Genomic DNA, 13,869 nt, shown 5'->3' with positions numbered 1-13,869 from the left:
CTTTTTTCCTTTGTTCTCAACAATTCATATATTAAATTGTGCAGCTTTTTTATGGACATGTGTGCTATTATTTTTCTTTTCATATTATTTATACTTTTTTAAAATATTCAACTTTTACAGCATTTCTTTTCTCATTAACTCATTGAGTGCCAACCACGTAATTTCTCGTTTTTCGTTCCCATGCGTTGAGTGCCAAAAACGAGATTTTTCGTTTTTTGCCCTTTTTTTTAAATTATGAAAATAGACACTTTAATACACATTATATGTAAATTTGGGGACTCTACGACGAGGAGAACTGAAATAGATGACGATCAAAGTCACATGACAGCTCATGATCTGGAAGTTTTTATCATAACTCGGCTTTTGCAAACGGAGTTCTGCATGTGGATGCAGCAGCTGCTTTGCTCTCACCCGCGAGGCTGCAGCAGCTCGGAGCAGAAACAGGAAGCTCTCAGCCGACAGTCCGCCCGGTCTTCATCTGGAGCAACACCGTGTCCTCCCCAAAGTCCTCCCGCGGTAAAATCTGATGGTCTCTGGGCCAAAGCAGACCGGCATCACCGACCCGTACCACAGAAGGACCGCGACCACCGGCGGGACCGGTGTTTCCGAGCCGCTGTGGCCGACTGACCCTCACGCTCCGCGGCGAGAAGCTGTGACACGGCACGGTGCGTCTGTGTTATTGTTGTTTAGTGGCGCCCCCCCCGCCCCCGATGGTGGTTTTGTGAATAGAACAACAATTGTTGTATATATTTATCTTATACGAGCCCTTTGATCCAGAAATGCGAGTGTCAGAAGAGCGACAGACACAAACAGCGCACCTTTCATAAAAGACGCTGTATCTCCTTTTCTAGAAAAAAAGGAGGGATTTTGGTGAAACCCAGCCATGTTTAGCTTGACTTTTCTCAGGAACGGAGGCACGTAGAAACAAACGGTTTGTGGTCATTTGAAGCATAAAGTTAAACCTTTCAATTGAGCTACAGTATGTGTTGGTGGCAATAATATAGAATACACTATGGCGCTACATAAAAAGTCAAAAATGGTCTAAATTGCCGGTACACTTGACTAAAACTTTGGAAAGGAGCGCGGCACTCAATGAGTTAAGAATGAATGGGAAAAGTCTTCAACATCTCAGCCTCTTTGAACTTCAACTACTTCAGCGTACTTTCAGCTACAGACTTCATTCAACCTTTAAAATGTTCACAAGACTTTCGGCTATGAATCGATAATTCAGTTTATTGATATCTTCAACAGTTTCTGATTAATGACAGTTTAAATATAAATCAAAATTTTAACAAAATTCTCATCAGGATCAGATGGACAGCATATTTTCTTTTTCTTTTTTTTCTTTCTCGACAAGTGAGACGACCACAAAGTTGACACCAAATTTTCTGGGACTGCATCTTCAGACCGTATTTGAAGAACTGAGCCTCTAGTGCATGAAAACATTTGACTGTCAACATAAACCATCCAATTCTTGATGAATACGTTTTCAATCTTCCTGAAATAAATTGGAAGTATTTTAGAGTTGGGGTCGATGAAGTTTGGCAAATATCAGAATTTTATGTCAAAAACTGAATTTTTGAAAACACAACGTAAGAGAGGTATTGTTAAACATGAGCCGGTGCATATTCTCATTTGTCCAGGTCATAGTATTTCAAAGGAGGTTAAATCGAAATCAACTGGACTTAGTTATTTGTCTAGGACTTAGTTATATGTCTCCCCGTGTGGCAGACTGTAAATGTACAGAAACAAATATTTTTTCTGTGTAAATATGTTTCAAATTCAGTTTTACTGAAAGTCACGTAATCCAATGTGGCTGCCACCTGGTGACGTCACAATATGCAAATTAGATGAGTAAATTTACTCCAATCACAAACTTTAGGTCATTATGAATATTTTTTCTCATTTACACCATAGATCTATCTCTCACCACTTGCAAGCTACAGCCTTGTGAATCCTTGAAATCCAAACTCAATATTTTCCTAAATAAACTCTGGTGCCTAGAGGGTTAAAAAGATTAATTTAAGAAAATAAGTAAAAGTCAAGAAATGGTCTCAGACCTCAGAGGGTTAGCACATTAACATGTGTGTCTGTTCATTCAGTTGCAGTGTGTGTGATTTGGTGTTTGCACTTGGAGTGTTTTGGGGGCCTAAAACAAGATCATGTTTAGGGCCACCAAAATCCTAGGGCCGGCCCTGTTGTTGGTCTTTTTTTTTCTCCCACCTTGCGCTCTGCTTCGGGCTCAACTGTTTTTTTCCCCTGACATTGCGGCTCCGTGACCACATAATCTGACCAATCCCGGGGCCCCTCCACACGTGGGGCCCCTAGGCCGCAGCCTAGGCAAGCCTGTGCATTAATCCGCGCCAGCACGCACCCTATACATTCAGTTGCTGTGACAAGTCATCCATATATAGTACATTCAAAAGAAAAGGGGACAATATTCCACCCTGTCTCACCCCATTACTGACTCGGAAAGAATTTCTCCATTTTATCTGAAAGGTCTGATGATACCAGAAGACAGGAATTCTTAAAATCCACGTGGGGACCCCTCTGACACGCAATTTATTAAACAACTTTTCATGATTGATGCGGTCAAAGGCCTTGGAGGCAACACATAAATATTGTTTTGTTTTTTTTGGCTGGATTTTTCTCCACAACTTTTGATAATATACTGGCTAATGCAATTGGCCCGTAGTTCTCCAAACTGTTTTTTTTGTTGTTGCCTGCTTTGTTTTTAACTACAGACACTAATAAATCAGACAGCATAGAGTCAGGCAGGATTCCATGACTGAGTAAACCTGTCAGGCAGATAGCAAGTAAGATACAACGTTTTTTGCTTGCATATTTTAGATATTCAGCAGTTATCTTATCAGCTCCACATGATTTATTGTATTCGTGGCATTCTTAGTTAATTTACTCCACTCCAGTTTACCTGTATTTGTGTTATTTCCCACAGTAGACACCATTGGCACATTTTCCACATTCAAAGATATAGAAAATGGTATATACTATATGATTGGCAATGGCATAATCATAGTACATTTCCAAGGAGGCATGTGCATCAGAAGTAATTTGTAATTTATTTATTTAGAAGTCAGGACAGTGCACATTAATAAAACATGTACCGTAGTACGTGCAAATGTGCCAGATTGTAGCCCGTGGGCTAATTTCCATCTGGAGTCCTCTAGGCAGGTTGGTGTTACAATACAATACAATACAAAAGGTTAGTATACATTTTAAGTAGAAAATAGCATAGATACATACGATATTACAACACATTACTAGTACTAATATATGTTAAAACAGGTCAGTACATTAGAGACAGACAGAGCAGTACATTAGAAGCATGCAGTTAGGACATTAAAGGTGATTACACGTTTGGTTGGCTCTAAGCCATACCTTCAGGTGGCTCTTAAATGTAGTCAAGGTAGGGCATTCCTTTATAGGTAAGGGTAGTGTGTTCCAGATTGCAGATCCTTTTGTTGACAGGGCATTTTGACTGAAAGAGGTTTTCCTGTATGGAACCACACAGTCCCTATTAGTAATTGATCTGGTGGTCCTCGTTTGTTTAAATGCAATAAACTCTTTAAGTGGAGATGGCGCCAGGCCATGAAGTACTTTATATATTAAGCATACAGAGGAGAATTTACAAAAATTAGGAAAACTCAACAAATTATATTTCACTAGAATGTTACAATGATGGTAAGAAAACGTTTTTTTGTCTAAGATTTTAAGTGCTTTTTTATACAGAAGCTCAACTGGTTTCACGATAGTAGAGCCGGTCATGGACCAGCTGGTAATACAGTAGCTTAAATGAGAAAAAATCATAGAGTGCAGAAACATCAAAGCGGCTGCTTCTGACAACGATCCTCTGATTTGCTTAAAGTTGCAAAGGTGATATTTAATTTTTTTTGATAACATTTTAACATGATTTTTAAAAGAAAGTTTAGAGTCTATAATCACACCTAAATATTTAAATTCATTAACAAATTCCAACTCGTCAGCACCCAAAAAAACACCTGAGCGAGAAGGCATGGAAGAAGCAGATTGCTTCGACAGAAATAGACAAACAGTTTTTTTTGCATTCAAAATAAGACACGAACTTGTAAGCCATGTTTGTATGTGTGTAAGTGCTGTAGAAAGCACCTGTGCTGCCTCCTCAGGATTTTTAGCTTCAGTAAAAATTACCGCATCATCAGCGTAAAGCTGAACATCCACATTTAAACAAAAATCGGGTAAATCATTAATATACAATGTGAATAAAATGGGCCCCAATATGGACCCTTGGGGGACCCCTACTGGACAACCCATGAAAGAGGAGCTGGCACCGGCCACCACAGTTCGTTGTTCTCTATGTGACAAGTATGAGTCAAACCATTTAATAGATTGAAAAGAAAAATTGAAATGAGACAGTTTGGATAAAAGTACCTTGTGATTAACGGTATCAAACGCTCTTTTTAAATCTAAAAAGACAGCACCAACACATCCATGAGCATCCAAATAACACTTAATTCTCTCCATGAACATGGTCAATGCAGTCTCGGTGGAATGGTAAGGTCGAAACCCAAACTGCATGGGATGTAAAGGAGTATGGCTATTGCCAAGGAAATCAATAACTTGTTTGGCGACCCACTTTTCAATTACTTTAGAGACTACAGGCACAATACTAATAGGTCTGTAATTATTTAAATCAGACTTGTCGCCAGCTTTAAATACTGGAGTAACTGAGGCCATTTTCCATGCCTTAGGTACAGTTGAGTTTTTGATCGATAAATTAACCAGATGCACAAGTGGGGGAGCTATGGCCTCCTTATGTGATTTCAAGAAACTGGTGTCGAACCCGTGTATGTCCTTGGCTTTAGAGTTGTTCAAATTACTTATGATATCAATAACTTCTGATTTTGTGATTTCTTGAATATTAAATTTAGGCTCGATATTGTCAGACAAGTTAGAAACCTGCTGCTCAGAGACTTCGAGAGGTGTGAACTGTTTCACCATTTCCTCTATTGAGTTTATGAAAAAATAATTAAATTCCTGAGCCAGGATACCAGGGTTTCTCACCAGCTTATTGTCGATTTTTAATTCCAGACCTTTAGATTCCTGCTTGGGTTGTTTTCCTGTTAATTTATTTATATTCTGCCATATTTTTTTACTGTTACCTCTAGCGTTCTCGATAATTTGAATAAAAAAATCAGCTTTGGCCTTACGTAATTCTGATGTCACCTTGTTTCTAGCGACTGTAAAATTCAGTCTGTCTGTATTAAGCCCAGACTTAATAGATTTTCTGAGGAGCTGATCCCTATGCTTCATCAGTTTTAGACAGGTAGAGTTAAGCCAGGGGAGGGAGGTGGACTTCTTTTTCCCCTGACGCCCTCTCCTGGAGAATGAGAGGATGAAGTACAAACACAATGGTCCAACCATGAAGTTGTGTGCAATGCTTTACTGATGTAACTAAAGCTGTTTTCAGGCAAAAGCACTTTGCTTGAGAGGGTTAAGCCTCCATCAGTACTACATTGTATTAAATGTCTTGCAAACAGAGAGTTCTCGTCAGAAATATCTGCATTCATCCTCCCAAAACACAGATGCAGCTGGAGGAATTATCTTGGATAAAGGAGCTAAACAAAGGCTAATCTATTGAGGAATTCACCCTCATTTTGATAGCACTCATTAGGTGTAAAAATATTCAAAATAATAAACTTTGTGTCATTGCAATTAATCTCTATTCCAATAGCCCAATCTACATCCACTCTAACTACTTTCATCACAGAATCATATTTCTTTGTTTTTCCAGAGGATAGCCACTCCCCCTAAGGTCAGCAAGATGGTTGTTGTAAGTAGATATTCTTGTTGTTTTCCTATTCTGTCTCTTGTTGTTCAGAATTGCCTAAATTATTTGTGTAAAATTGTCCCGACCACTAGTCTGCTGCTGGAACATCAGGAGATAAACAGCAACTGTCAAGTTCAAGTTCAAAGTGTTTATTGTCATATGCACAGTGGAAAGGTGAGTTTCCCTGACAATGAAATGTCACTCACACACCTGACTCCTCCCACCTGTCAGGTGCACCTGAGTAAACGCTGTGTCACAATAAAAGGCCTTGAGACACACAGAGCTGCAGTGGGAGGAGGAGGAGGAGCAACACAGGAACCAGAGGAACCAGCTTCAACATCTTCAGCTTCAAGTTAAAAGTCAAGTGCAAGAGATCGACGAGTCAGTGAAAGTCCATCAGTCAGCCGAGTCTCTGGTGAGTACGGCTCATTATATTCACTAACCCCGTCTCATCTGCACTCACAGACTTTGAGGTGTGTGAGGGTTTAGTCCACTGTGAGATCGTCAGCTGCTCTCCCAGGTAAGTTTAAAGGATAATTACCGTTTTTTTTACAATCTGAGTCTACAGGGCAGCAGAATGCAGCCTCTAAATAACACATTACCTGCAGAGAAACTCCTTCATTTCACCAATATTTAGTTCTGATAGGCTAGTGCTATTCCCCTCTGAGTCCGGGGTTAGCTGTTATCAACATCCGGGGTCTGTAGGTTGACCTACTGACCTCTGACCTGGATGATGTCATCTCTGAGCGCCGCGCGGCTCATTCTGATAATAATCATTCAGCTTCGGCATTCGGGTCCATTTTTATCTCAACTAGCCGGAGCTTTAGTGAGTCCAGGTTGAGGAGAGGAAGCCTGTGGAAGCTGAACTTCATCCAGCTGCTCATTTTGTTCTGACAAGTCGGAATCGAACCGTAGCATTAGCGGTAGCAACAAGCCGCGCAGCGTGGTGCTCAGAGATGACATCATCCAGGTCAGAGGTCAGTAGGTCAACCTACAGACCCCGGATGTTGATAACAGCTAACCCCGGACTCAGAGGGGAATAGCACTAGCCTATCAGAACTAAATATTGGTGAAATGAAGGAGTTTCTCTGCAGATAATGTGTTATTTAGAGGCTGCATTCTGCTGCCCTGTAGACTCCATTATACGGATATACGCGCCTCTCGGCTGGAGCTCATTTCATCACAACCACTTGTAATGACACCAAAGTTATCTGGGGGAGGAAATGATCGTATTTTATGCTAGAAATAAGGTCCAGATTGTAAAAAAAAGAAGCAATTATCCTTTAAACTTTGCCTAAGGGGATTTCCCACAACCATTTGCATAGTAACATGACAAGCACTGATGGTACATAAACACTTGACATCTGAAGAATGTCAGCAAAGGTCACATGACAACTGTTGCATGATGCGGTTTGACAAAAACAAGTAAAGTGATAATTAGACCTGTGTAACGATGAGGGAGCAGTACTGAGGAACGTGGCTGCACTTGTTGTTGGTGTCACATTCCTCTTTGGGTTTTTTTTGGTTTTTTTTGTAGTGTTTATTTCACACCAGACCAACCAAACAGAACAAACTACAGACACCAACATACCAATACAGCAACAGCACAGTTAGAAAACAACAACACCTGGTCTGAAAAGGGGATGGACGAAGCATAGCTTTTAAATTTCCATCCCCCACATAAAGACACCATCAAGGAAACTGCGATCAGAAGCTTTAACACTGAGCTTCATCTCTACTTCATGTCACACTGACTCTAGTGAACTGGCTCACAACAGACCTGAGGCTGTTTGTCCACAGAGACACTATAGTCCACTTTAAAGGGATAGTATCATTTTTTTTAAAGTGTGGTTGTATGATCTACAAATAGCCCCTAAGTACTTTAATTGCAGTAGAAGACTCTCTGCACTCCTCCCGTTAGCAACGCCAGCCCATAATAGCCCTGCCCAGAGATTTACAACATACATTGTTGTGAATGGACCCAAAGAAACGGCCTATTTTCGCGGCCTAAAAGAGGTTTTACGTGAAAAAAAATACATAGTTCCATTGTTCACTATAATATACTTTTTTCCAGCCCTTCAAAGTGCAGGAAAAACACAGTTTTTATTTGGACCCAACCAACTCACGTATCCCTCCGCCCAGGGTTAGCGCCCGCCGATCAGCAGTTGGTTAGGTCCAAATAAAAACTGTGTTTTTCCTGCACTTTGAAGGGCTGGAAAAAATTATATTATAGTGAACAATGGAACTATGTATTTTTTTTCAGGTAAAACCTCTTTTAGGCCGTGAAAATAGGCCGTTTCTTTGGGTCTGTTCACAACACTGTATGTTGTAAATCTCTGGGCAGGGCTATTATGGACGGGAGGAGTGCAGAGAGTCTGCTACTGCAATTAAAGTACTTAGGGGCTATTTGTAGATCATACAACCACACTTTAAAAAAAATGCTACTATCCCTTTAAACTGTCTCTGTGTCTCTGCTCAGGACTTTTATAACTCTCAGCTTCGCTCTACACTTCACCGCATTCCTGGAGCCGAAGAAGAATGAAGAAGATGAATTATTACCCGCTGGTCTTGCCGTGGGGTCTTTTACCTAAATAGTACAGAAAAGATAACCAACCATCACCCATTAGAGAAGAAGAAATTAATTGAAGACGGATCCATGTTGAACTTAAAGGGATATTCCGGCGTAAGCTTAACCCATGGTCCAACGCACCGTAATTAGACCCCCCCTCGAGAGATGAAGTCTGCTAACCGCTAGCTTCTCTAGTTGTAGCAACTTTAGCAATGACCGCACCATACAGCGCCGTCTATTGATCCACTATCCACCGATCAAAAAGCCACTTACAGCCACAAATAATGCTCAGAACAGCACCAAACGTCATCAACAGTACAAACAGGGTCCCAGCCCATAATACGAGGCATCAAACATCTGTTAAAGGGACAACGAGGAGTTTCTCTGCGGCAGAACGAAAAATTCTGCGACAATAAAAAAAAGTCTCATATTAATGTGGATGAATCTACGTTACCACTTGTTAATGGCTCCATTTTAGATAAATATATGGTTTGGTCTCTATGGTTATTTTGTTATTGTTAGTGGTGGTGGAAATGCTGGGCGAGCCGACCAGCGTTTCTTTACTTTCGGTTTTGTGGCGAGTCATGAGAATACCGAATCGCCGTTTCTGGTCGGAACTACGACGGTATGTGATTGTCTTCCAACCTCTGATGTTAATTCTTGATGAATGAAAACATGAGTCCGTCTTGCGCCGGTCAAAGATTTCACGGTGCGCTCGGAGGCTCATAAATGTAGTGTGAAAACGCTTCGCTTTTCCAAAACTCCTCATTGTCCCTTTAACTTTGCCTGGTTTCTAATGAAAAGAGACAAAAACAACTCACCCACTCTCCTCCAGTTATACGCTATGCAGCAACTTTCCGCGTCCAGCATAGCGTCCAGGCACTGACAACACACATCCGAGTCCGACTGGCAGCACAAACATCTGGTTTCAGCGGCCACCGACAGGCAGTGACCACACTGACCACTTCCCCCAGGTCCAGCACATAGACTCCACCGGCCCTCTCTCTCTTTCACTTTTCTCCTCCATTTCCTTCAGCTCGTCTTCAGTAAACTCGGTCTCAAACTGATAGTGGCGCCCATCGAAATGAAACCAGTCGTCATTGTTGTCGAACTGCATAAACTCAGCCGTGTTGTCCCTTCTGTGATGTCTGCTTGTTGTAGCCATGGTTACAGGTAGTCCGCTGGCGTGGAGCCGATTACCGAGTGAAGTAGAGTCCCGCAGCTCAAAGATGAAAATATGTGATTATTACTCCATACAATGCAGCCAAAGTTCCTGTGTATCTTCCTATCAGTTTATAAAAGTTATTATCGAGTGTTCACAGGGAAATTAATGGAATTGGGCATTTCTAACTTTATATATTTTCGGGAGAGAATCACGTAAGTCACACGCAAGATCAGAATGACGGTCGTTGCCGGAAGAGACAACACGGCTGAGTTTATGGAGTTTGAGAATCACAGCGGCACTATCAGTTTGAGACCGAGTTTACTGAAGACGAGCTGAAGGAAATGGAGGAGAAAAGTGAAAGAGGGAGATCTGCCAGTGGAGTCTATGTGCTGGACCTGGGGGGAATCAAGTGGTCAGTGTGGTCACTGCCTGCCGGTGGCCGCTGAAACCAGATGTTTGTGCTGAAACCAGATGTTTGTGCTGCCAGTCGGACTCGGACGTGTGTTGTCAGTGCCTGGACGCTAAGCTGGACGCGGAAAGTTGCTGCATAGCGTATAACTGGAGGAGAGTGGGTGAGTTGTTTTCGTCTCGTTTCAATAGAAACCAGGCAAAGCTAACAGATGTTTGATGCCTCGTATTATGGGATGGGACCCTGTTTGTACTGTTGATGACGTTTGGTGCTGTTCTGAGCATTATTTGTGGCTGTGAGTGGCTTTTTGATCGGTTGTGCGTGGATCAATAGACTGCGCTGTTTGTTATGGTGCGGTCATTGCTAAAGTTGCTACAACTAGAGAAGCTAAAGGTTAGCAGACTTGTGTTGGACCATGGGTTAAACTTATGCCGGAATATCCCTTTAAGGGAAATAAACACATCAACATGGCAGGTTTTAGAGCTCTCAAGTTATCACCTGCTACAGCTGAACCAGAGTCTTAAAGAAACAGAACATTATTTTAAACTAATGTGTGTGTTTTGTCTCCCTCAGTGTGTAGACATGTCTGCTGCTGGTCACCTGAGGTCTGAAGACCAGTTCCTGTGCTCCATCTGTCTGGATGTCTTCACTGATCCGGTCACCGCATCATGTGGACACAACTTCTGTCAGAGCTGCATCACTCAGCACTGGGATGTTAATGTACCATATCAGTGTCCAATGTGTAAAGAGGTTTTCAATGTGAGACCTGAGCTGAAGATCAACAGGTTCATCTCTGAGATGGTGGCTCAGTTCAGACGTGAAGCTCAACAGAAAACCAGCAGCAGCAGCAGCTCAGAGCAACAAGTTTCCAAACCAGGAGAAGTTCCCTGTGACGTCTGCACTGGAACCAGACTGAAGGCCCTGAAGTCCTGCCTGGTGTGTCTGGCCTCCTACTGTGAGACTCACCTGGAGCCTCATCTGACAGTGTCTCGTCTGAGGAGACATCAGCTGATAGAGCCTGTGGAGAACCTGGAGGACAGGATGTGTAGCAAGCACGATAAACCTCTGGAGCTGTTCTGTCAGACCGACCAGACATGTGTCTGCATGCTCTGCTCTGTTTTAGACCACAAGACTCATGAGTTTGTTCCTCTGAGAGAAGAATATGAAGAAAAGAAGGCAGAGCTGCAGAAGACAGAGGCTGAAACTCAGCAGATGATCCAGAAGAGACGACTGAAGATTGAGGAGATGAAACAGTCAGTGAAGATCAGTAAAGCTGCTGCAGACAGAGAGAAAGCAGAAGGTGTTGAGGTCTTCACTGCTCTGAAGGAGTCTGTTGACAGAGGCTTGAAGCAGCTCATCAAGGAGATCGAAGAGAAACAGAAAAGCTCAGAGAAACAGGCTGAAGACTTCATCACAGAGCTGGAACAGGAAATCTCTGAGCTGGAGAAGAGAAGCACTGAGGTGGAGCAGCTCTCACTCTCTGAAGACCACCTCCACCTCCTCCAAAGCTTCCCATCCCTGAAAGCTGCTGCAACCACCAAGGACTGGACAGAGGTCAGAGTCCGTCCTCCATCATATGAGGGGACTGTGGTGAGAGCTGTGTCTCAGCTGGAGGACACGCTCCGTGGACAGATGGAGGAGATGACGAAGATGAAGCTGAATCTGATGATGAAGATGAAGAGGGTCCAGCAGTTTGCAGTGGATGTGACTCTGGATTCTGATACAGCGAATCCCTGGCTCATCCTGTCTGACGATGGAAAACAAGTTCATCAAGGTGACGAAGAGAAGAAACTCCCAGACAACCCAGAGAGAATCTCTTATTATCTCTGTGTTTTAGGAAAACAGAGTTTCTCTTCAGGCAGATTCTACTTTGAGGTTCAGGTCAAAGGAAAAACTGAATGGATTGTGGGAGTGGCCAGAAAGTCGACTGACAGGAAGGGATTCATCACACTGACTCCTCAGGACGGTTACTGGACGATATGGTTGAGTGATGGAAATGAGTACATAGCTGGTGGTGACACCCCAGTCCGTCTCAGGTTGAAGTCTGGTCCTGAGAAGGTGGGGGTGTTTGTGGATTATGAGGAGGGTCTGGTCTCCTTTTATGACGTAGATGCTGCAGCTCTCATCTACTCCTTCACTGGCTGCTGCTTCACTGACAAACTACACCCATACTTTAGTCCATGTGATAATGATGGAAGTAAAAACTCTGCCCCTTTGATCATCTGTCCTGTCAATCAAACTGATTAGACCAATGAAATTACTTGTTTTTTTTATTAGTGTGAATGCTGAATGCACTATTGTTCTTGTTGTTAAATCTTTATTTTTCCACATTCTGACTTCATCTTCCCTTTTCCGGTATCTAACTACTCCTTCATACTTTGTGCTGTTTCAACAATTCATATATGAAAATGTGCAGCTTTTTTATGGACATGTGTGCTATTATTTTTCTTTTCATATTATTTATACTTTTTTTAAATATTCAACTTTTACAGCATTTTTTTTCTCATTAAGAATGAATGGGAAAAGTCTTCAAATCTTCTGCTTCTTTGAACTTCAACTACTTCAGCATACTTTCAGCTACAGACGTCATTCAACTTCTAAAATGTTCACACAACTTGCAAGAATTCAACTATTACTCATCTTATTGATATCAACAGTTTCTGATTTATGACAGTTTAAAATCCATTATCACTTTTGACAAATTTCAAATTTATAATGGGCGTGTATTGCATTTGATGAGCAGGGGCTTCAACATCTCAGCCTCTTTGAACTTCAACTACTTCAGCATACTTTCAGCTACAGACTTCATTTAACCTTTAAAACGTTCACACGACTTTCGGCTATTCCTCTATAATTCAGCTTATTGATATCTTGAACAGTTTCTGATTAACGGCAGTTTAAAAATAATTCAACATTTTGACAAAATTCTTCTCAGGATCGGATGGACACAGTATTTTCTTTTTCTCTTTTTATTTCTCAACAAGTGAGACGACCACAAAGTCGTCCTCACTGTGACGACTTTTGTCTCCCTGTCTGAAGTTTGTAACAGAAAATAAAAATGCTACTCCAGTTGAACTGTTCGAAGCTCTGTGCTTGAGTTGAGACAAGCTTTTTTTGTTGTTATTAAAAACCAAAAAACATTTTAGTTGCTGGTAAATTTGTTCTTTATCCATTTAAATGTCAGACTACACCTTCCCCCATTTTGTTCATGTGGACACATTGTTCTTCTCTTACAGCTGAAATACACTGGGAACGGCCGTGTCTCATGTACCAGAGGCAAAGCCAGTAGCAGTGCAACATTATGGGGTTTGTTTTGTTACATTGTGGATCCACGATCGTGTAGTTAAACAGTTAATTGATACCATTTAATAATAGTCTGCACTTGCAAACCCTACATAGTCAGCAAATTACCTGTGAAAAAGGTACTGTCAATCCATTTTAACAGGAAGGATGTAAAAATGTGTTGAGATGCATAAAGTGCACTCATTTACTGCAGGCTTGACAAGGTGAAGCTGAAGCTGCAACAACAAACACAGTGAAGCCGTGTCGCGTCGCGTCCGTGCCTGGTGTAGCAGTTAAAAAACCCTGCTCCGCCCCGCCCACGTATCGCGTTGCGGCCGTTCCCAGTGTATTCCTGGCGTTATCCTAAAGAAGCAAAGAAATCGTCCTTGGGAGTAAGATGCCCCCCGTGCTATTGATGCCAACTGTGCTATCCTCTTTGATCGGTTTGACAGCAGTTAATCACACAACTCTGTGATGTCACTGAATATGAAGACTTGTCATATTCCAGTCGCACTGGTATTAAAGTTGTATTTGGTCTGTTTTCATTTCCTTTGTTTTGATGCTTGATATTATTTTAGTTTTTTCCTTCAGAATCTGTTTATTCTTTTTTCTACCAG

The 13,869-nt window shown here is 41.8% G+C and overlaps 1 protein-coding gene across 1 annotated transcript; it reads left to right on the top strand.

Annotated features, from left to right (window-relative positions):
- Window positions 1–10,552: 10,552 nt before the first annotated feature.
- LOC310992593 (E3 ubiquitin-protein ligase TRIM21-like) lies at window positions 10,553–12,217 on the top strand (the record flags this gene model as incomplete). The annotated part of the gene is made up of 1 exon (XM_083980686.1): window positions 10,553–12,217. One exon carries the CDS (start codon window positions 10,553–10,555, stop codon window positions 12,215–12,217), a length of 1,665 nt encoding a protein of 554 aa, XP_083836812.1.
- Window positions 12,218–13,869: the final 1,652 nt, after the last annotated feature.

The sequence above is a fragment of the Trachurus trachurus genome (assembly GCF_905171665.1).
Source record: "Trachurus trachurus genome assembly, chromosome: 10".
Classification (NCBI taxonomy): domain Eukaryota; kingdom Metazoa; phylum Chordata; class Actinopteri; order Carangiformes; family Carangidae; genus Trachurus; species Trachurus trachurus.
This window is presented reverse-complemented; position numbering and strand designations above follow the sequence as displayed.